General features: G+C 44.7%; 1 protein-coding gene across 1 annotated transcript in view; it reads right to left on the bottom strand.

The window, feature by feature from the left end:
• Positions 1 to 2,862: 2,862 nt before the first annotated feature.
• TNS3 (tensin 3) overlaps positions 2,863 to 22,502 on the bottom strand; it is a 361,185-nt gene continuing 341,545 nt past the window's right edge. Inside the window, exons 25-33 of the mRNA XM_054991056.1 lie at positions 21,709 to 21,795; positions 18,124 to 18,255; positions 16,623 to 16,718; positions 14,350 to 14,427; positions 12,121 to 12,198; positions 8,317 to 8,485; positions 7,371 to 7,439; positions 7,194 to 7,220; positions 2,863 to 4,316 (exon numbers count right to left, since the gene is read on the bottom strand). Coding sequence (XP_054847031.1) covers positions 4,172 to 4,316; positions 7,194 to 7,220; positions 7,371 to 7,439; positions 8,317 to 8,485; positions 12,121 to 12,198; positions 14,350 to 14,427; positions 16,623 to 16,718; positions 18,124 to 18,255; positions 21,709 to 21,795 — 881 coding nt within the window. The 3' untranslated portion in view covers positions 2,863 to 4,171. The remainder of the gene's footprint in view (positions 4,317 to 7,193; positions 7,221 to 7,370; positions 7,440 to 8,316; positions 8,486 to 12,120; positions 12,199 to 14,349; positions 14,428 to 16,622; positions 16,719 to 18,123; positions 18,256 to 21,708; positions 21,796 to 22,502) is intronic.

Here is a 22,502-nt window from a genome sequence, read left to right as displayed (position 1 = left end):
TGATGTCATCATGGAAATGTTTGTGAACGCCCTGCAATGTCCGCAACGAAGATGAGCATATTCCCCTTGATCCCCCTGCTTCGGTGCTTTTGTGTCCATTAAGGCTAAATTTAACTCTGGCAGCTCAAAGCAGACGACAAGTACCAGTTTGTAGAATTAGATTTATAAAATTCATAATTTTATTAGAATCTGAATAGAGAGGATATTTCAAAAAGCAGAGATAAATGACTATACATAGAATTTATAGCACATTCATTTACATACTGGATACTTTTTATACATGTTTTGGAGAAAGGCAAAAAAAATTGCTAATATATAAGGCAGGTAAGAAACGTTCTTTAAAAAATGATACTGTTGAATGGAACCATTTCATTACAAAAACATGAGGTGCAATCCAGAGGGCACAGCCTGCAAACAGCTCCGTTGAAGCGAATGGGAAGCCATGCAACAGCTATGCCCAATAGAAGGCACCCATGGCTTATAGTCTCTCTCTTTTTATATATATTTGAACACTGTAGGATTACAGTAGTACATTGAACAAGGAGATAATAGGAGCTTGGCTAAATACAAGTGGCAACTTGCTGGCATTACCTGTGAGATTCAATACATAGTAATCAAAATCCTGGGAGAAAGAAGTGCTCAACGCATCACTGCAGTCCCCACAATTCCACGTGAATGTGTATCTGGTGCATCATACTTAATTTGTTTCATGCACTTTTCATGCAGACTGTGGTGCAACACAGGTTAGTGAGCTTCCCCTGGTTACTATTTCCATCCATTATTCACCACCGTGATTTCTGTTTCACATCCTCCCACTGCACGGCTGGTTTTACTGTGTTCCCCAAAAGAGTTATTTAACTGGCCATCATTAAGGCAAAGGATGGCCCAAAGAGCAACCAGCTACTCCCAAGCAATAGGAAGTACCCTTTAATAACGGTCTACAACCCCAAACTCAATCCCAGTCAGTATCCGTCTTGCAGATGAAGTGAAACGTAGACAGCAAAATCAGGTTCTTCGTAGCCACTAATGAACTCAACAGCCTAGAAGAACATCCGGCTGGGTAAAGAAGGAACTGGAATGGGTGCATCTGCAGTATTCATTCAGCGAGCTCTTGATTCATATGCCTCCACTTTCAACCAGTCCCAAGGAACTATCAAAATGTCTATTAAAGCCATGTGCCCTAATTCCACTGAATTGCTGCCAAGGACTTGGAAAAAATGAAATCCTGCCCTCAAGCCATTGTTGACCTATGGCGACCCCTGGTGGGGTTTTCCTGGCAAGAGACCAACAGAAGCGGTTTGCCATTGCGTGCCTCTGCAACCCTGGTCTTTGTTGGAGGTCTCCCATCCAATTACTAACCAAGGCTGACCCTGCTTAGCTTCCGAGATCTGATGAGATCTGGCTCCCCTGGACTAAGGATTTTGCGGAAGCAGCCCTCGTCCGCTGCAAGATGCGTCTTAGGACAGAGGAAAGTGAGGCGGCTAGTGGAGTGAATCCACAGCATCCAACCCATTGTTTACGTACAATCCTTTAAATGCAGGCTTTATGCAGGAATAAGAGGGAAGTAATAGAAGCAGCCAATCATTTGCACTCAGGAGTCCAACGCCCTCACCCAGTCTTAAAATGGATCGACAAGCAACATTTCTGTGCACATAAACCAGTATCACACAAGCTCGATGTTAGATACAACCACATATACATAAATCACACAAGCCTCATCAGGCGCTTTGATATACTTATGTGGAACTTACCACCATCAACGTGCATTTATTTTTATCCCCTGGTTCTGGATTTGAGTCCTATTCCTTAACACCAAAGGCTATGTTGCTGGTCTAGTTATTCTTCTTTTGACTCTAAAACTTTCTTTCTTTGCTCAGACAGACAGAGTGGCTATGGATGCTGATCAAATGGCAAAACTCAACCCATTAGGACCACCTCTATGGCTTCCCACTCACATGTGCAGAACCATAACATGGGGTAGTGGTTCCCCATTCTGTCATGTCTGTGCATCAAGCCCGAAGAATGATCCCAAACAACCCAAAAACCAACCACAAGACAACATCAGAAAGCCTTCATCAGCTTATAAAAATACTCTGCATTGGAATATTTGATCACATGAAATTTGTCAAGGTTGTCAGGGCATAAGAATTCTCAAAATATGCAATAGGCGTACTATAAATACAGTTTTCCTCCTTGGGACTTTAAAAAAAGTTTACTCCAGGTTGTCGGTTTTTTCCTTAAAAAATAAAATCAGCCTAAAACCCATTCATCATGTAAACTGTATTTCAAAATAAAAGTATAAAGTATTATCCTTTTTTTCGAAACTAGAAAATGATGCGAAAACATTTACTGTAAAAGGAAGTGAAATTTTAGAGAGTTTTTTTTTAAAGCAAGAATATGAAACCCTACTTTTACTGCAAGGCACAAACCAGATGTGTGATGTGTGGATGGAAAAGAGCGTGTGGGTCCCTCTGCGTGAGTCTGAGTAAAGTGAGCAGGGAGCGTCAAAGCTGAGCTTACAAAGAGGCCTTTTCTAAGAGCCAAGCTACAAGAGACGAATTGCACGAGGAGGAGCACGTGAAGGGAGTTGCCATGTTAGCCAGGAAGCTGAGTTTTAAAAGAGATCGGAAGGCTTTGTTAATTTCCCCTCTCTAGAGCCAGGGAGATGCTCCTCAGAGGGTTTGTTAATTTCCTCTTGGCCTCTGGAAGGCTCTATCAGTTTCGCCTCCCCTTCTAAGAATCCAAGAGGAAATAAACAAACCTGAGCAAGGATCTCCCTGGCTCTGCAGAGAGGGGAGATTGACAAAGCTGTCCGATCTCTTTTAAAACTCAACTTCCTGGCTAACATTGCAATTCCCTTCATGTGCTCCTCCTCGTGTAATTCGTCTCTTGTAGCTTAGTTCTAAATTAGCAAAGCTCAATAATATGCCTGGAATCAGAACATCTATACAACATTCTGAAATCCGTGTTACACTATAAATAATCTAGCAAAAACAACATCAAAATTATATATATATATAATATATATATTATAAACTATACAGAGCCTATCTCTGATGTGCTTTTCCCTCATTTTTATCCTGCAGTCACCAAAATGACATGGCTTTCCCTGTTTAATTCTTCATATAAAAAAGCAACATAAAAATAACGCACCAAACAGTTTCCCATATCACATTTTTTGCCTTTTAACCAACCCCTCTCCTATTTATCCCTCAAACAAGTCCAAAGTCTTCCTTATGCTACACGCACTAGGCAAATCTCCAGAGACCCTTTTCTCTCTCTCCTCTCTCTGCACCTTCTGAAACAAACTTGCACCGATCTCCTCTAAACGTAACCTCAATCCCATTTTAAGCTTGACTTCCACAGCTCTTATAAAAACAAAGGGAAGAGCCTCAAAAAACTACAGCTACCGTCAACGGAACTACAGCAAGTATCTAGCAGCAGAAGCATGTTGTCCCAGCTAAGGTGTGCTCCCTAACTCACACTGGCTAAGAAAACGCAAACACAGGTGCACAGTTACAAGTGAGAAGCCGCGGACGGGAGGGAAGGATGCTTAGTACATCCACAAACTGGTACCCATTAATTTCCCCCTACCAATGCACCCCAAGGATGTTTTAAACTACAGGTGGGCTTACTTCTGGTTTATGTGGGAAAAATATTCAATGCAGTGTGAAGGGGGCATTTTCAGGGGAGTGGGCAGCTGAAGGGTTTGGGCCTCTGCTCTCCATCTCCTGATTCTCCCCCACCAACAACCCTATGCAAGATAGGAGCTCCTTTACAATGGGTAGTTCTGCCCTCTGGCATATAAATTCTTCTAGTCAGATTCGCACACCAGAGCCATGTGCCTCACTGAATGAGAGGACACCGCCTCATCCCATGCTCCCACCCCACGCCTTCCCTGGATGAAAAATCAGAAAACTGCTTGGAAGTGTATTTCGGCTCCCCTTGTTCTGAAGCCTTTTTCCTTTCTGGGTTGGTTCCAAAATAGCTCCAGGGATCCTGATGGTTTCCAGCTCCCATCTCCACAAAATGTTTCAGATGATCTGACTGTAGATCAAAGGACAGGTGCTGCTGCTGGTCTTGCTATGCAACAGAATGTTCTCGTCCTCCTCCAAGGTGCAGAGGCAGGCTTCATCCCCAACCGCCTTCCTGCGAGCTCATAAAATACATTTTAGTTCTTCTTCTGGGAACCTATCATGACCTTCGACACAAAGTTTACAATGGCGCTGGCCGGTTGCTCCGGATCATGCTCTGCAAACAGGTGGCACACGTTGTCTGTGCCACTGCCTTGTTTCCTCGCAACAAACCCAAAGACCCTGCAGAAAGCACAAGAGGAAAAGAGCGGGTTAGAGAACAGAGAAGTGCCACACTGGAGAACCCATCATGATTTCCTTTGGAGGCCAAACATGTTGCTGTGGGTATTCGGGGACAATGGGGTTTCTTGGCAGGCTTGTCAGGGGTTCTTCAGGATCCCTGAAAGGCAACTTGGCTACCACTGCCAATTTTCCTACAAAGGGGAGTGTTGTGGGTTCTAGACCACAGTGTTAATTCATGCACTGCCACACAGAAGACCATGCCTGGCCAGTGGATCCTGGTGAACCAAGTGTGCTCCAGAAAGTATACACACACACTGTGCACTGCAATGCACTCCGGTGCCTTGGTAAATAAGTTGTTTTTAAAAAGATACATTGTTCAAGTTACGCGAAAGATATTTTTATTTGAGTAGGATTTTAAAAACCCAGTGAAACTGGGAGAAAGGTGTGGCTTTTAGTTTAGTTTAAGAGCGGAACTACAAGTGACAAAAGGCACAGGTTGGACACTTGCCAGCTTCCCTCAAGTTCTGATGGGAAATGTAGGCAGCTTGGCGGAATGTTGGACAAGTGACAGTTGAAAAGTCCATTGGACAGCAGTCGGAGGGCCAAGCTGCGAGACCAGAATGCCTACATTTCCCATCAAAACTTGAGGGAAGCTGACAAGTGTCCAATCTGTGCCTTTCGTCACTTGTAGTTCCGCTCTAAGTTTATTCAGTGTTTAACTCACCCTCCCCAAAAGCAGGCTCAGGACGGGGTACAACAGTCATAAAATACAACTGCATAGCAAATTTTACAATAAAATTCAGCAATTAAAATCATATATATATATACAAAAACCTCAGATGGTTTTTGGATTTTACTTTTGGACCTACATGGTAGTAAACAATGTCTTGACCATCACTCACCCATCTTTAAATCCTTTGAGTTCCTCATTTCATATATTGTCTGCCCCTTCAAAAGCTAGCTATTTATAAGCTTTATACATCTTTCAATTCTCAGTTTCTCTCTCTCAAAGCTGCACCACTGGGATTCCACTCACGTACAAGCCCTCACTATCACTCTAGATCGTTTCAGGTAGGCAGCCATGTCGGTCTGCAGTGGCTCCATAGAGACCCACAAGATTTTCAGGGTACAAGTTTTTCAAGAGTCAAGGCCCCTTTCTTCTTTCTTACAGCCTGAAAATCTTGTTGGGTCTCTAAAGTGCCACTGGACTCAAATCCAATTCCTGTAGAAAATCATATTGGAAAGAAGGAAAGTAACTCCTACCATCTTCAAGTTGTCCACTGGCCATAGAAACCACTTTATCGGCACCATTTCTGTCTCTATATGAGAAGGCTGCTATATGAGAAGCCAGGTGTGGTACCTCAGTGGGTCAGATTTGGCCCAGGGCCTCTGGCTCTTACAGCAGGACAACAGTCTATCTTAAAGTGTTTAAAACGGTTCAGAACTCCATTTTGAATTACACCCAACATTATTTAGAACACGGGCAATCGACTTAAATAGTCTGCAGGGCAGATCTCCCCATCCAGCAAATACCCAGGGTCCAGTTTTTCTCAGAGTGGGTGAGCGGTAACATTACTCACCAGCTCTTAAAAAATACCTATCCAACCCCAACTTGCCCCCACTATCCACATGAATTTCATCTCCCTAAGACCCTTCTCACATGACAATATTTGCCCTACAAAATCCTCTCATATCCCCCCCGCCCCCAGATCCTAATTCTTAGAGGCCAAAACATCGAGAGAACAGAGCTGTAGTCTGTGTCACTATGTATTCTATATATTACCTATTTGTTGTATCATGAATTATCTTGCTCTTATTACACCGCTTTCTACTTTGCCACCAAAACAGTGGACATATCACGTCTGATCCTTTTTTGCACTGTTGCTAATTCTTGTAATCTGATTTTTGTAATTGTCTTGCTGATCAGATCTCTTGTGCTATTTGATTACATTGTTTTATGCCATGTCATCTGTCTTAAGTCTCACTAAAACAGGCAGGTTATAGATGATTGAAAAAAACAAATCCCTGTCATCCAAGTTTGGCTGCAAGCTACCCCAAATGTGCTACATTTTTTTCCTCCTTGTTACAAATCGAGTCAATCTGCAGATGTCACACTCCTTGACACCAACAGTACCAATTCAAACAGGGAGAGGCTGAAGCTGCTTCGTTTCCTGGCCCTAAAGGCTACTCACAGGTTTGTGTCCAGGGTCACAGATCTGCCATGACCCACCTTTGGGACCCAGAGGGCAATCTGATAAGGGTTTTAGGATTGACAGGCCAGATTCAGAGATTGCCTGAGGCAAAGCACTGTCCTGAGCTACCCTGCTACAATTAGATAGAGTATACAACTAACATGGTCATAGATCCAGAGGAGTTAGCCATGTTAGTCTGTAGTTGCAAAATAGTACAGTCCAGTAGCACCTTTAAGACTAGCCAACTTTACTGTAGCACAAGCTTTCGAGAACCACAGCTCTCTTCATCAGATGCATCGTCAGCTTTCGAGAACCACAGCTCTCTTCGTCAGATGCATCGTCAGCTTTTGAGAACCCAGCTCTCTTCGTCAGATGCATCGTCAGCTTACGAGAACCCAGCTCTCTTCATCAGATGAACCGTCAGCTTTTGAGAACCACAGCTCTCTTCATCAGATGCATTGTCAGTTTTCGAGAACCACAGCTCTCTTTGTCAGATCCATCATCAGCATTCATCAGATGCATCGTCAGCTGCTTTGTCATCTGACTAAGAGAGCTGTGGCTCTCGAAAGCTATGCTACAATAAAGTTGTTTAGTCTTAAAGGTGCTACTGGACTCTTTGCTATTATACAACTAACAGAAAACAAAGTCACAGATCCTTACACAGTAAAAATTAAAATCTACTTACTTTGCCGAAGGACCGTCCTTCATCCACCTGGTTGCATAAAAGAAACAAACAATGGAAGATTTGGAGAGGTTGAGGGAGGAAAGAAAAAAGAATTTTTTTTATTAGGGGGTGGGTTTTTTGGCAGTCTTGGGGCAAAATGTAAACACTGAATTAGAAAAAAGCATCCATCATGCTTACTTCCTGTCCTGTGGATCCAAAGCACAGAAAATCACCGTGTTGACTGGATAGTGCCTTCTGAAGAAGAGCCTGAAAAAGAAGAGGAGGCACACACATGCACACAAAACTTAGGCTGAGAAATGCTAAAAGATATTTATTGGTGGAGTTACTGGACTGTAGGTCTCAGACTCCATAGGGCTGTTGGCAGAAATTGGGGAGCAGAAGAGTTAATACTTGTGAAGGAGAAGAATTCACCATTGAGTCACAACAGACTCACGGCAACTCCGTCCACGTATTGTTCCAGGCAAGGGAGGAGCAGAGGTCATTGGCCACTGCCTGCCTCCGCATAGCAATCTAAGGGTCAAACCGCACGAGACAAAATACATTCGAATTACACTCGAATTACACTCAAATACACTTGAATTACAAAATACACCCATGGAATTCGAGTGTGTTTTGTCTTGGTGTGGCGAGACATTAAATCTTCCTTGGGTGTCTCCCATCCAAACACTGACTGTGGCCAACCGTGATTTGCTCCCCGAGCACTGACCAGATTTCTGCTCGTTTCCATTCCCATGCCCCAAATTCCACTTCCCCTCTTTTAAATTAATTAAACAATTTTAGAAAATGTCCAGAGACCCACTCGAGGCAGCTCAAAAGTGAAACACCACCACAAGGCTTTTAAAACACAATGCAAGCAAAAGAAAGCCATTGAAACAAATCACTAAAACACAAGCAAGCACTGTCAAAAGAAGCCACTTGAAAACATTTTTAAGTATGTCCACTTTCAACTGTAGTAGAATATGCGTGCTTGTTTTTCACACAGGCGCAGTTACACCAGGGGACCACAACTGGATGCGGCTCTTTGATGACTATACCCTTATTACAAACCGGTTTAGCGTTGAGCAATGTATGAAATTGCCCTCTGAAGGCAGAAATCCACAGAGAACCCGCTTCTCACACTCACTTTCTCTGATTGTCCGTCAGCGTGATGCCCTGTGCAGACACTTTGAAATGGACCACGGTCGAGATGGGAGGGGGCTCTTGTACAAGCGTCAGACTCAAGGCCTTCTGTACTGCCTGATACCCAGTGAGGGACTCCATTTCCACAGAATTCAGGTACCAGACATTGCATGCTGTTTTAGAAAGCGAAAGAAAGCAAGGGTTATAGAGGTGTGGCATGGTTTTGTAAGGCAGGTTTTCCTCTGAGCATGACTGCAAGCTTTTCCCCCTCATCTGACACAAATATTGGGCTGACAGTAAGCACTGAGCGGCCATATTGTTGTGCGGAGTCTCGCAGGTCTTCCTGCCTCATTTGCTTCCTTCCTCCTAGAGCTAAACTACAAGAGACGAATTACACAAGGACGCACACGTGAAGGGAGTCACAATGTTAGCCAGGAAGCTATATTTTAAGACAGACCGGAAAGCTTTGTCAATTTCCCCTCTCTACAGAGCCGGCAAAGATCGCTCCTCGGAGGGTTTGCTTATTTCCTCTTCACTGCCCACCGGATCAGTCAGTTTAACTTCCCCTTCTTGGAGGCGAAGCGGGAATAAACAAACATTCTGGGGAGTGATCTTTGCTGGCTCTATAGAGAGGGGAAATAGACAAAGCCTTCTGATCTGTTTTTTTAAACTCAGCTTCCTGGCTAACATTGCAACTCTCTTCACGTGAGCGTCCTCGTGTAATTCGTCTCTTGTAGTTTGGCTTTTAGAGGCCGCAGCTGAGTAGCGGAACTTCTCCTTTGCATACAGAAGGTCCCAGGTTCAACCCCCTGCATTTCCAGGTAAAAATGGACAAGGAGACAGGTGATAAGAAAGGCCTCTTCTTGAGACCCTGGCGTGCCACCGCCAGCGTCAGCAACACTGACCTTGACGGGCGAGTGAGCTGACTCAATATAATTTATTTTTATTTACTTGCATTATTTATAGTCCACCTTTCTCACCGAGACTCAAGGTGGATAACACATGGCGAGTCAACACAATCAATTTCAAACAATAAACAATGTAACTGGGTATATGCACACAAATGTGCAAAAATTTAAACCCAGCAGGAATCCAACAGAGCTGAAGAAATGCTGAAACAGAGCACAAGCAATTCTAAGACTGACATATTAAACAACATAGGAACTACCCAGTAAGATCATACGTACTGAAGTGAGAAAGTCTATAGTCTATTGTACTTATAATAACAGTAGTCAACGCTATAGTCCCTCCCAATCCCTTTAACTGCTGCATCTCTTTGAGACGACTTTGTAACAGTACAGCCCTCCTATCTGAGCAAAAAGCCCTCTTGAATAATTCAGTTTTGCATAGTATGTGGAAAGACAGGAGATGGGAGTTTCCTGACCTCTTCAGGCAGGCTATCCCAGCCTCTTATCAGACCACTACAAGGGCAGGAACAAGATGCTGTAGCAAATTCTGGCCTACTGCTGTGCTGTGGTGTCGCCGCATCCCAAAATTCCCTGCCCTTGCCAGCTGCGGTCACTGAAATTGAGGGGAAGCAGGGAAATGGGCCGTATAATAACATGACTTCTTATGCTGCTAATGCCTAGATGGTCTAGGAGGAGGAAGGAGATGACACGAGACGGGTGTTCTGCAGGAGCAGTCCCACATCTGCTGCAACGTCATTCTAGTCCAAAGTCTTAGCAATGTAAGATGGCGATTGGGTCCAAAAGGCAATACTGCAATTGACTGGAAAGCAAGCTGAATGACAAGAAAACTGCAAGAGCATGGATCATTGCAGCTTACTGCATAATTCCCCGCAAGAACGTTACACTGTACACAGCAGACTCGTTTGCAGTTCCCCGTATATGGTAAAGGGGTAAAGGTAGTCCCCTGTGCAAGCACCAAGTCATTACTGACCCATGGGGGACGTTGCATCACGACGTTTTCTTGGCAGACTTTTCTTATGGGGTGGTTTGCCATTGCCTTCCCCAGTGCCCGTATATGGCACACTCTTAAATATGGTGAGATACTTTCAGAGGTGTGCTATGCTATGTCAGATTTTCTCAAGGCAAGGAAAAAACAATCGCTTGGGTCGAGCAGAAAGATTTTCACCTTCTAAGAAAACATTTGCTCTGTCAGTTTGAGCCAGTTTGGTGTAGTGGTTGAGCTGCAGGGCTCTAATCTGAACTGAACCAGTGATTTCTGGGTGTATTTATGGCTTGTTTTGTTTTGCACACCTCTTGTCCACAGTCACCAACTCATTTCTCTGAGCCATTTCCTTGGTGATGGGAGGGACCTCCATGGGGTATAATGCCATAGTGAGAACCAGTTTGGTGTAGTGGCTAAGAGCGGCAGGACTCTAATCTGGAGAACCAGGTTTGATTCCCTACTCCTCCGCTTGAAGCCAGTTGGGGGACCTTGGGTCAGTCACAGCTTCTTGGAGCTCTCTCAGCCCCACCCACCCCACAGGGTGATTGTCGTGAGGATAATAATAACACACTTTGTAAACTGCTCTGAGTGGATATTAAGTTGTCCTGAAGGGCGGTATATAAAATAAACGTTGTTGTTGTTGTTGTTTTGCATGCAACACAGTGGCAAACAGAGCCTTCCCAGAGAAGGGGTGCCTGACACTCCAGACCTCCACTCAGTGCCCAAGAAGTTACGTCTTTAAATGTAGTATACAGTCTAGAGGTGATTAAAAATATATATTTGATAGAGCTAAACAGGTGATGCAGTTGAAATCCATTCTCTCCAAGGTGGATGACAGAATTTTTCAAAGATTGGAAACACATTTCTATTAAGCACCTACCCACCCAATTTGAGATCAGATTCTACTCTGGGCAAGACTGAACATTCTATAAACACAACACTTTATTCACAGTAAACACGAAAACACTGTATAAATGTTTCACAGGCTCAGATAATAGTCTACTGTAAACTGATAAAAAAAATCTTGTTTCACACCTTGTTCACTAAAGACGGTTTGTTCACAAAATGCCTTGTGATCGGTGGCTTACATAGCTTCCTGAAAGCTAGCAGAGTACTGAAAGATCCAGGATTTCTACCAATTCATTTAAGTTCCAGATGTGTACCAAAGCTGTCCCAAAGTTCACCTCTTCTCTTCCACTGCTCTCCTACTGGCTCCAACTCAGAGATCCACAAACCACAAATAACCATAGGTGGTGGTTACAAAATATGTATCCCTATGTAGTCTTCCTAAAACTTATCCTATATTTTCCTACAGCATCAAACCATACGGTTATTTTGAAAGATCAAAACAGACTGCATAAATCACAGGGCTTGCCAGATGCGTTGGGTGGCATTCCTTCTTGCTGCATTCCCAGAAAATACATCAAAATATCAATCAGAGCTCACAAAAAAAAAAGGTCAAGGAAGTTGCACATTCTCGTTCATATATATCCCAGAGGGACCAAATTGACCTTGAGAAATGGCAAAAAAGGATAACGTTTTGATCTCAATTTGCTCTAGCTGCATACTCTGTGTGTGTAATTCTTCAATCTTAATGAGGCCAATTGCCCTTTGGTGGTTGACTGCTTTTTCCATGGTTATTTTTATTTTTTGTAGATTGCAATAAATAAGCTGAGGGTGTTAGGGGGGGCGTACTTCTACCCTCAATGACACTGAAAGGGAAATTGAAAAGGGTGTATTGGGTGAATGTGACAAATTTACAAGTTCTTAATATTCTTATTTCCTGCTGCCGAAGTATCAAACTTTCTCCCTTTGCTGCCAGTGTCATGGCTGGCTGCTTTTTGCTTCGTTTCAGCCACTTCACTCCAGTCTCCGTATCAATGCACCAGGAACTTACCCGCCCCTTGCTTCAGAAGCTCTGCAGCTGAGTTTGCGGCTGTCTGCGGGGAGGTTTCAGACATCTCCTCCAGTGGATCTGCAAAGAGAAGCAGCCATATACATCTTTAAGACAACCTGGATTGCGAGATTCTGTGTTTGCTGCATTATGCTGCACTGCAGAGCTTCCATACGGGGTTAGGCAGCAATTCCCAGGTTCCCTGCCCAGTTTAGGGCAGAGAGAATGCCGACAGCTCCACAGAGCACTAGGACAGCATCTCGGAGGTGGTTGCCTTGGCTGGGGTCTCCTTCTTCCCATCTCTTCCAACCTGGCCAAATGGAACAAGAGAGGCAAGAGGTTCGGCTGGAGGTAGCATCTGTCTCTCCCTTGTGGAGCTACAGAGGGTTTTCTCAGAACTGCGCCTTCTGTTCCAAGGCAGGAGGGCATCTGGGGATCAAAAACAACGTTCTGCCTCCAAGGAAAAGGTGGCTTCAGCCTCGTCTCCCAGATTTCTGGGAAGGGTCCTAAACCAACGACGAATGACCTCCTTTCTGTCTATGGAGGGGATCGTAAACAAGATAACATCATTCAGTGTGAGCTGCACCCAGCCCGGGAAATCCCTGGAGATTTGGGGGTGCTGCCTAGGGAGGGTGGAGTTTAGGGAGGCTGCCATATAGTCTACTCTCCAAAGCAGCCACTTCCTCCAGGGGAACTAATCTCTGTAGTTTGGAGATCAGCTGTCATTCTGGGAGCATTCCAGGACCCACCTGGCATGCACTAGGTGCATCAAGTCTTTGCACTGTACAGATCTTCGAAAAACATAAACACCCCTATGCAGCAACTTGTATTAAAGTATGAAAGTCAGGGTGTTTTCTTCCTGGGAAAAGGGGTGGTGGAACTCAGTGGAGGAACTCAGGACCGCACAATGACGTCACTTTGGGTCAGCTGGAACAAGGGGGGAGTTTTCTAAAGTTTAAATCGCCCCTGGTGAAAATGGTCACGTGGCCGGTGGCCCCGCCCCCTGATCTCCAGACAGAGGGGAGTTTAGATTGTGGCGTGGAGGGCAATCTAAATTCCCCTCTGTCTGGAGATCAGGGGCAGGGCCACCAGCCATGTGACAATTTTCAAGAGGTGCCGGAACTCCGTTCCACCCCATTCCCGCTGAAAAAAAGCCCTGATGAAAGTTAACATTGGTGCCCCCTCTTACAAATCTGTAAGAGAGGGCATCAAATTGCAAATCTTTTGCTATTTGAATCCAGAAGGGAAAACATATACCAAACACTTCCAGAGAGGACATATGATAAATAAATAATAACCAGTCGTTTTCATATGTGCCATTTAAGTTCACATGCACCATCAAACAAATTCAAATGCCTGAATGACAAATATTGCCAAGGAGATGTTTGAACTCGACGGCTGATGACAGATTGATTTGAAGTGAAGCCACGGTGAGTTCTCCCAGCTTCACAATTTGTATGACAGATGTGTGCTCTATCAAGTCAAAGGCAGGGCTGCCTCTCGGTCCAGGCTTCTAGCTTTTTAAAAAATCCCCTACTTTATATTAACATATAAATAGATATATGTACAACTTATGTACATTTATCTATTTATATGTTAATCATCGAACATTATATACATGTTTACGTGTGCAACAGAAAGAGAGTGCATTAGAACGCAGCTGCAAAAGTGCTCTGGGGGAGTTGTCGTGACGATATCATGGCACTGGCCAACCACTGCAAAGCACAGTTGATTTTGCTGCAAACTTGCAGACCTTTTTTTTTTTTCCAAATCTTGAATCCACGAAAGAAAAGGTACTTTTGTTTTAAATGTTAACAGCAAACTATCAAACAGGCCCCGGTGCTCGACAATGTAACCTTTGCCTTCATCATTACTGTCAGTTCAAGTTCCTGTTTTTGTAGGTTAACAGTAAATCTCTCTTCTGTTCATGCTCTGAACATCATCATCTTTCCTAAATGCATGCATGCAGTTTGTGCCAAGTCTCTGGCACCTGATCGCACGCCTAAAATCATAACCACATCTGTTCTGCAATGATTTCCTCATTTGATACTAGAATGAAGAACTTGAATCATCCGCCCTTTTATCTAAATTCTCAGTCCGATCGAACTCCAGACCGGATGCTGATTTGCCCCATGGTGATAAAAGAGCTGCTGTGCAAGAGAGACATTACGAAAGGGGAGATGGGCTGGCTATGAGGGTGTGTGTGTGTCAATTTTATTTTATTAAGAATACCTCTGTCTGGGATCAACAGCTTGCAGGGCAGTGCCAGAGGAGTGATGGAGTGCTGATACACCAAAGCGGTCAAGCTTCCTGTGGTTAAAAAAGAAGACACACTAAGTTAGCCAGAATTTGTCTTGAAAATACCGGCAAACCACCTGGGAACAAAGCTATTAAACAACAATGAATATGAATGAATGAGTCAATCAATATAATTAAAGTGCAGAAGTGCTCAAAGTGACCAATGGTGCTAAACGCCCATATATCCTCTAGTCAGTAAATATAATAAATAATACAATAAATAATACAACAGCACGAATCCATACATACAGTAACCAGAATACACTTGTGTTATAAAGGCACAAAAGTCTTTCAAGCCAACTGGTAAGTATATAAAATGCTTAGTTCCATATAATAGTTTGTATATCCAACACAATTTCTTGCTTTAGTAAGTATTGGATCCAGAGTCAGCCAACGGGTAAGTATATTCCATACAAGTTAATTGACCATTGTCTTCTTTGTGTTTTAACAGGAATTAACCTTCAAAAGATGTGGACTACAATTCAAAGCTGAAATCTCATGCAGGTATTGGCTAAAAGCCTCTAATGTCCATCTACCCAACGGGTTTGCCAGTGTATCATCAGCCCATTTCAATGAAAACTTCCTCAAGGGCAAAAATTGAAATTCAAAGGCAATTCATGTTACGCCATTACTTCAATCGCAAAAACTAGTTGGTTGGGAACTGATGGTCTCTCGCCTTAAAAAGCCACCATAAAGGACTAACTGATTTACTGAAGTATAAGCATTTCATAGGCTAGAGTCTGCTATGTCAGATGCATGAAATGAAACCTCCATCAGCAAAATATCTAGCAAGGAGAACGAAAAAGTACTATTAGCTTCATGTTATATCTGACAGGCTTTTAGCCCACTCTTCACAGCTCCCCCACCACCTGGCTATACTGCACTTTCACGTCATGCATCTTAACAAAACGGAACACTAAATCAAAAAAGCCTGTGCTTTGATATTGTGTTAAAGATGACACAAGGCTACATTGCGCTTTTCATACAATTTAGCTCTTGCATTCTCTCTCCTAAGCAAACGATCTTTTAAAGTGTTTTCTTTATACCTTTATTTCATCACTCTGTGCCCCCAAGTCCAGAGACAGTCAAATGCAACTAGGCCCTGTACCCAAGAAACAGCAGTGGGGGAGCGGATGAATATGGGTTTTCCCATCCATCCGGCCACATGGATGGGAGCAGCCATCTTCATCTGCCATCTTGGGATACACCCGACACTTTTGCAAACAATCATGGTCTGCTCTAGGTATGCAGTTCAATGAAATGTGGGCGACACGGTAGACTCCTGAGGTAACTAAAATGGACTGTGCCTGTCATGGATGCCAGCATCCATGCCATTGTTGTGTCATATGCCATCACTGTGTTCTGACTTTTATACTGAGAATGATCTAGACATTTCTACCATTGTTGTATTCAGCATCTTACACTGCATTTTATACTTGTAATGCCAAAATTAAATACGGCATCTTATGCATTTTATATAAGCCTCCTGAGGGTATCTAAACTGCTAATATTAATTTCCCGAAGAGCCAGCTGGCTCTTCCTTATCTCTAAGAAATATGAACTTTCACTTCTGAGTGGCCTCGGCTTGAAGCTGCAGCTGAAATGTATCTGTTTCACAGGAGACACGATTCCCCTTTGTACTAGACTAAACTAATCTTTTCCCATGTAACTTTTTGGGTTTTCGCGCCTGAATGAAAACAGCCCAAAGGGAGGGAGAACGTCTCCTATAATTAGTAGTCCTATTGTTTGAACAATCCCTTCTGCCAATTTCTACCTACGAGTGCACACCTGAACTGACCAGATCTCTCAATAAAGTCTTCTTCAACCCATGCACCTGCGTGCTTGCTGTGAGGGGCTTGGGGATCTAACTGCCAGGGACTGCCACCCTAGGACTGACATTGCCACTTCAGACTAGATGTGAGGAACAACACATCCTGCTCCTCTGAGCAAAAGAAAGGCCATTCTATGAGAAGAAACCAATACAGCAAAAATGAGTTATGGGTCTGGATTTGTGGTCAGAGTATAAGATAATAACTCTCCCGGTGCCTGGCTGCCTCACTTGTATAGTTTAATATGTGGTTTTATGGTTTTTATTGTCGCTGCTTTTATTCCTCATTTGCACGCCTTCTTGGAGGCCTCCAAAATCAAACGGCAGGCTGTAAAATACTTTCAAGGAGATAATACATACAACCACGTACAGTCCTTACCGAAATATGGCTCATTGGGGCATCCTTTTAACCTCACTCCTTTATGGGTACACTCGATCAGGAAATGCCTGACAAGCTCATTGGACAGATCTCCAACTGCAGCAGGAAACAGTAAAAAAAACAAAATAACAGATGAATTACTGCGAAGGGACAGAGCCAGAAATGAGAAGAGTCCTAAACTGGATTACCTTTCCCCAGAATTAAAAAAAAAAGCTTTGAAAAGAGTAATTTGCACTGAAAAAGTTTGAAGCGGGGGGGGGGGGGGGGGATGGAATATTTTATCAGCGTTTGAAGGCAGTGTGTGAAACTATCTGCAAGATCCAGGATGCATACCTATGACTTTTAAAAGGACCATACAAATATAACCCAAGCACCTTACTCTAGGTAGCTACATCAATATTTTTAGGGGAACTGAGAAGTAGAAGAATCTGCATTGTTAGCGTTAAAACTGGCTATTGCTGGTCAAAACCAAAGAGGATTAAAGGGCCAAGAGAAGGGAGGACAGTATCAAAACATCTGTGCCACTATCTTCCTCTCCCTAGCAACCCCAGCGAGATGCCTCCCTCCAGGGGTCATTTCGTAGAAAAAGAACTGCAGGAACTCATTAGCATATCTCATTAGCATTTGCCACACCCCCTGACATCACCAGAAGTGTGTCAGAAGGCACCATCCACCCCTCAGGCCCCTTTCCCAAAAAATCTCCCGGTATTTCCTGAAAATAAAGCAGAATGAACTCAAAGCAGCTTACCCTCCTTTGGAGAGCCACGCCCAGCTTGCACTCTCTCCCCCTCTCATGAATGAAAATAAAGCAGCAGAATGAATTGAAGCAGCTTAGCCTCCTTTGGAGGGGAGGCAAAGGGGAGGGAAAGGAATCACGTGGGCGGGGCCAAAACCCATGTGACCGCTTTTCAGCTCTACCGGAACACCGTTCCGGTGCGTTCCCCCTCCAAATGAGCCCTGCCTCCCTCTCTGGTACACTGCCCCACCTGGAAGGCTGAGGTTGAGAATAATGTGTTCTGTGCCCTCCAATGTCTCTGCAAGGTGGGCACCGGAGTCTCTCTGTGCAGTACGCCACCACACCTGGATGTCTGCCCTCTGTACCCTGGAACCTTCCCTTGTGCCAGGGCAGCTACCCCAAGGAGTATGCAGTAGCGCTGAACTGCAGTCAGGCCACGCAAAAGGAATCGAAGCAATGATCTTTAACTAAACTGCTTTATTACCACATTGTATAAATACTGGTTTAAGGCAATATCTCGGAAATCGCTTGGCAAGAAAATACAATACAAGACATACCCTGTAAGTAGCAAATAACGAATGTGGTATGTGGGGGGAGACAGGCTCATGGTGGACTTATTTTCAAACTTATACTAAGGACACAGTGAAGAATAATTTGCAGCAGCTCTTTTCTGGCACAATTCCGGGAGAAGGATTTCTTCTGAACTTAACTTGTTATGAAAATACTCAGTTATCATTGTTGAACTGGATGTGCATAAAGTCATACCTTTCTTGTTTAGCTGTAGCACAGAAGGTGGGGGAATAGCGACCTTCATGGCAAGGCCGTAGGCTCCCTTGAACGAGTGACTATCACGCACAACGAAGGACCCTGGCTCTTTATCCTTCAGGACAGCAATGGCTGCAGGAGAGGAAGGGGCGGGAGGGGGAGAGAGGAGAAAGGATGGTTTGAAAAGGAACATTTTTTCAGCATGGTAACAAAGCAAAACAACAGGCCTCCACGTCAAGACTGAAAGCACTGGTCATCTGTGCGTAAAGTGCTACAAAACAACACCAGAAGTTTATGCATAAGAGCATAAGGTCTACTGGATCAGACCAGTGGCCTGTCTAGTCCACTATCCCATCTCACACAGTGGCCAACCTGTGACTCTATGGGCCAAGCTACAAGTAACAAATGACACTTGAATGGCAAATGAACAGACTCATGTGTATTCCTCCCTGTTCGCTTGCCCTCCACTAGCACAAGTGAACAGGGAGGAATACACATGAGTCTGTTCACTTGCTGTTCAAGTGTCATTCGTCACTTGTATCTTGGCTCTACAGGGCCAACAAGAGGGCAGAGAGGCTGAGGCCTTCCTCTGATGTTGCCTCCTGGCACTGTTATTCAGAAGTTGACTGTAGCTGGATATTCCTGTCTTATATGAGGTGTACTCAACAGAGAAGCTCCCCCCACCACCCCCGAGAGCAAACTCAATCAAGGTATCAACAACATTGGAATATATTCGGTGAAATACTTTGCTTTAGAGAGCTTTTGTTGATACCTTAAATGGGAAGGGGCCTAGTGCAGAGGGTTAGGGGATTGTGAACGCGCAGTGAGTTTGCACCCTCCTTCTCTCTCACTCCCCAAGTTAACTCTGGTGTGCAGTGATGCTAAAGACAAAACATGGTTTGCTTAATTCAGAGGTTTGCAAATCTGCTTTTAAGGCAGATTTGCTGCAGAAGTGAACCATACATTTCATTTCTTCAGCAAGCCAACCAGGCTTTTTCTGAATTAAAAAAAAAAAAAACCTCCTCCAAAATGGTACCCCTTGTTGTTCCACAGTACCTAATGCCCAGCTTCCTGGTTCCTGAATCCAAAGTAAACAAGGAGCTGATAGCTGTGTGTTCTTTACTAATCTCTTTCCTTCGGTGGTCATGCTACACCTGCAATTCAGGAGGCTGCAGACAAAGTGAAGCCCAGAGCGAAGCAGTTTGTCTGCCAGTAGCCAGAGGCTACGCTGGACAAAGTTCACAAAGGATCCATATAAGGCTGTGTGGCATAATGCCTGCTTTAAAAGGACAGGGTTTTTACCGCATTACGTGCAATGCTAATCAGAAACCATCATTGAAATTTCTCAACTGCAAGATAACTGGATCAGACGTGCTTGCCGATGGGCTGCTCTGCACAGTGTCTGGCCAATTAGGGTAAAGGATGACTTTGTGTGTTTGGAGGGGGGGAAAGAACTTTCTCTGTGTGTGTCAAGAGTCACCGCTAGCCAAGTTCAAAGGCCTCCTCTTAACTGTACTCAAGACAGAAGTGCAAGAAAAGAGTATTTTAAGAGCCATCTGCTGAAACTCTTCATAAACAAAGACACACAGGCATGCCTGTGGAATAATCAGAAGTGACCTGAAACATGTTCCGGGGTGGAGTGGGGAAGGGGAATATTCCTGCAGAATAATCACAGGCTTCCTAAATGGCACTCGAGCAATAAGGATTTGGTCCCGTTCTTGTCGCTGAACATCAGAGCAAAATAGTAGTAGGCTATTAGCCCTCGTTTCCTTCGCTGTGCTCAGGATTTCATGTCTCACCTCGACTAGCCCACACTTATCTGTACATGTGAACTCCTCTGAGCCCACAACCTCATTCCTCAGATGGAAAGGAGAAAGATGGATCACGGAGACAGGGAGATCTCAGCACACATAAATGGACTATAGCCCAAGCCAAACTTTACATTCTAAGTTAGCGATCCCCAATTTGGTGCCTATGGGCACCATGGCACCTGCCAATGAATTTCCTGATGCCCACTTCCTACTCCCCCAAAATACCTCTTCCCCAACCCAACCCCAAAAGCCAGACCTTGGTCTTCTCTATCTCACCAGAGTAAGAGGGGCTTCAAAACACCCCAGGAAGGATTACCTTGGTCTGCAACCATTTGGAAACAGCTGCTCCGTCATAACATAATGCTTAGCGTGGAACCTTATGATACTCTGTGGTTAGCTTGGTATCAGCTGCAGGTGGCAGGCAGCAGCCATTTTGTGCTTGGGTGCCCATTGATGGTTTTCAAAATTCAAAATGTTCACAGGCTCAGGGCCAAGCTACAAGTGACGAATGACACTTGAATGCCAAGTGTATTTCTCCCTGTTCACTTGCCCTCCACTCAATCCACTTGCCAGGCAAGTGTCTTTCGTCATGTGTAGCTTGGCCCTCAGTGAAGCTGTGATCCCCTTTTCTAAGGGGAATGCATGGAATGTGCATGAGAACTGCCCCTGTTGCGTTGACTTTTAGTAAAATGTGATGTTTGGGAGAGTGCTTGGACTGCCAGGGATGAAGAATGGAGAATATGCAAATATTAAAACGCCGAGGACTCCTGTATACAAAACAGTCGCTTCTACCAAGAGATAACCAGTATGCTGACCTCTGCGAACTTGCAAACTCCTAACTCAACGTATTTCAATTGAGGAGCTCCTGATCTTGTTGAGCCTGTGGGTTCCTATGGAAATTTTGGAACAAGGAGTGGGCCCCACTCCAAAATGGCTGCCATGGGCGGCCAGGGCCCTCAGGAAATGACTGCTCTGAGGTACTGTGGCTGATCACAAAATGATGGGAGGCTGCAAGATGGTGGCAGCTGTGTCTGAATGGGTGTTCCCAGAAGACACAAAAAGAGATGTCTCCTGCGTTCTTCTGACACAGCCCTGTGGCACCAACGGTGTGGAGGAAAACCAAGGCTGGCTTTTTGCTTTGGGGAAGACGACAATGGGTGCCTAGAAAGCTTTAGGCAACTACTATGGCGCCAATGGGTGCCATGAGGCAGTGATCGTTGGGAAAAACTCTAGAGCATGGACAAGGTATGGCTGGCTTGCCTAATAATTTGATCAGGAAAGGCTGCACCAGAAGACAGAGGCAATCAGTCAGTGGTAACAGAAACTACTGCTGTAGCATGGGGCAAACAGCAAATGGCCCATGATGTGAGGAAATTTGGGGGGGAAATGGGACTCCCCCTTTTCCCTGAGGCCTTCCCCCCACCCCATTTTTCTCACAGGCTTCCCTTGGGCACAGGCTACCCCAGGACTAGTCAAGAACAGATTTTGGATGACTAAATCATAACAGATAATAACATCTGCATTATCCACAAGCTGTTTAACACTCCCTTTAGGCTGAGGGAATAAAGGACCCTCTCTTTTTGTCCATTATCTTTCTGCCCAAACACATTTTTCTCAGCTTCTGTCTGACTGATACCATACCACGAAGGACTGGGAACGGTGTCTCTTGTCAAGCTGGAAATAAATGTTATGCAACCTGCCCTGAGCTTACAAGTTAGGACTGAACGATAAATATTCATAAATGGACAAACACATGAATAGAAATGGCTACTACCTTGCTCTCTTGAAATCTCTGGTTTGTACCAGAACTTGGATGTATCCTGAACAAATTTTACAGTTACATGTTTCTCACCCGTGTTTTCTGCAAAACAAAGAAGGGGAACGTTTATTCATGCAATCTCAAATGACATATCCCAGACACAGGTTTCTTAACACAGTGAAAACAACATAATGAGCATGTATTCCTTCTGTTTGCCCTGGTGTACATACAGGGCTGGCGCCACCATTGAGGTGGTGTGGGCACCGCAGGCGCTGAAGTGCCAAAGGGGGTGCTGGAGGGGGCGCCGGGGGCGGAGGTGCGCACCACGGAGCTGGCGTGCCTGGCCCGAAGCTGCTGCAGCCAGCCAGCCACATCCACTGCCACCACCAACACACACCCCTGGCCGGGCGCAGCAGCCGCGGGCCAGGCATGGCGGTGTCCGGGGTGGCGTGCAGAACCTCCCCAGCCACCCGCCACGCCCGACTGGGAGTGTGGGCAGCCTCCACGTGCCGTCCCAGCCACCCGCCGGCCAATGGGGCTGGCTTGCTGCGTGATGACATCATCACGCAGTCCGGGGGGGGGGGCACACGTGCATGTAGTGCGTGCGCATGTAGGGGCAGCCATGGCTGCCAGAAACTCGGTCACCGCCTCTGTGTACATATGTATCAGAATGAGATGGTAGAATTATCCATATCTCTTCTGGCTGCAGGGATTCTTGAATGTTCTCCCAGACAGGAAAAAAAAAATCCCTGTAACCTCATGGAAAAAGGTTCTAGGACAGCCACTCCTTGTTTTTCTAGTTTCTATAC

Source organism: Eublepharis macularius, chromosome 11 (genome assembly GCF_028583425.1).
Source record: "Eublepharis macularius isolate TG4126 chromosome 11, MPM_Emac_v1.0, whole genome shotgun sequence".
Taxonomy (NCBI): Eukaryota; Metazoa; Chordata; class Lepidosauria; order Squamata; family Eublepharidae; genus Eublepharis; species Eublepharis macularius.
This window is presented reverse-complemented; position numbering and strand designations above follow the sequence as displayed.